The 1,358-nt window shown below is 41.2% G+C and overlaps 1 protein-coding gene across 1 annotated transcript; it reads left to right on the top strand.

Annotated features, from left to right (window-relative positions):
• Nucleotides 1-404: 404 nt before the first annotated feature.
• Nucleotides 405-1,158, top strand: Pmar_PMAR002495 (hypothetical protein; the record flags this gene model as incomplete). Its single annotated transcript, XM_002779353.1, has 4 exons — nt 405-465; nt 513-621; nt 858-1,004; nt 1,058-1,158. Coding segments are annotated over 4 exons (418 nt in total), but the record flags the coding sequence as incomplete, so codon positions are not given.
• Nucleotides 1,159-1,358: the final 200 nt, after the last annotated feature.

Here is a 1,358-nt window from a genome sequence, read left to right on the forward strand (position 1 = left end):
AAGGGTAAGATGATATTATTTTTGCGCGAGGCGTGGTATGGTATTCCGACTAATTCCCTACTTGAGGAAGTTTGTTATGAATACAGTGAGTGGCAATAATAATGATTATAATGATATATCTATATTGAAAATAGAGTAATAATAATGGGATTTTACGCGTTGAACGTGAAGTATTTGAAAGTACGTGAAGTGCACCTCGTGAGTATTTACTGTGCTACTATAGTTAGTGTAGTGTGTTCAATGTAGTAGTAGTAGTACTACTACTGTGTACTACAGCATTGTCTATTGAACGCACCGTATTGTTGTTATTGTCAGGTGGTGGTAAGTCGCTATGTTATCAGCTACCAGCACTAGCATCATCTAGGCCGGGGTTTGCCCTCATAGTGAGCCCACTCATTGCACTAATGCAAGACCAACTACAGAAGCTGCGTGGGGTCCTCACTAACAGTTTTAATGATACTCGAAGTGAGGTGGCAATTTCGTGGCGCAGTGACGGTAGATGCTGATATCAGATCGATTCGGCCCTTCTGCATGTGCGGTGTTGAATTCCTCCATCACTCCTGCTGAGAAAGAAGTCCTCCTTGAAGACCTTCAGCTGGAGACGCCTGCAACTCGTATTGTGTAAGCGTGTTGGCAAACTCAATACATGGTGAACCGAACAGTTATGCATATCTACAATTTCGAGACTACGACTACGGACTACGAAACGCTTCTATAGTGTTGATGTCAAGTCATATTGTTATCATGTTGACTTTCACTCTTTATCACTTGTTATCACTTGTTATCACTTGTTATCACTTGTTATCACTCTCAGAAAATTGAAGGTTTTGAAGATACCGGTTTGGTTCACAATGTAGGTATATAACGCCTGAACAAATATCATCAGAAGTATTCAAAAATAACATCCTACAGAGAGTAGCGGCCAACAACACTCTCCTGTATGTTGCCATAGATGAAGCCCATTGTATTTCGCAATGGGGTCATGACTTCCGACCGGCTTATAGGTAACAACACTTTAGGAATTTCGTGGCGCGTGACGTTTTTTGACCATTGTTAGACGTCTGCAAATCTTCCGAAATTTGTGCCCGAATGTACCACTGTTGGCGTGTACGGCTACTTCAACGCCCAAGGTCAGAGACGATGTCATCAAAAGCTTGGGTAAGGACTTATACCATCACTTTACTTCTTAAGCCCATCACTTTACTTCTTAAGCCCATCACTTTACTTCTTAAGCCCATCACTTTACTTCTTAAGCCCATCACTTTACTTCTTAAGCCCATCACTTTACTTCTTAAGCCCATCACTTTACTTCTTAAGCCCATCACTTTACTTCTTAAGCCCATCAGTTTACTTCTTAA

The sequence above is a fragment of the Perkinsus marinus genome (assembly GCF_000006405.1).
Source record: "Perkinsus marinus ATCC 50983 genomic scaffold scf_1104296947590, whole genome shotgun sequence".
Classification (NCBI taxonomy): Eukaryota; Perkinsozoa; order Perkinsida; family Perkinsidae; genus Perkinsus; species Perkinsus marinus.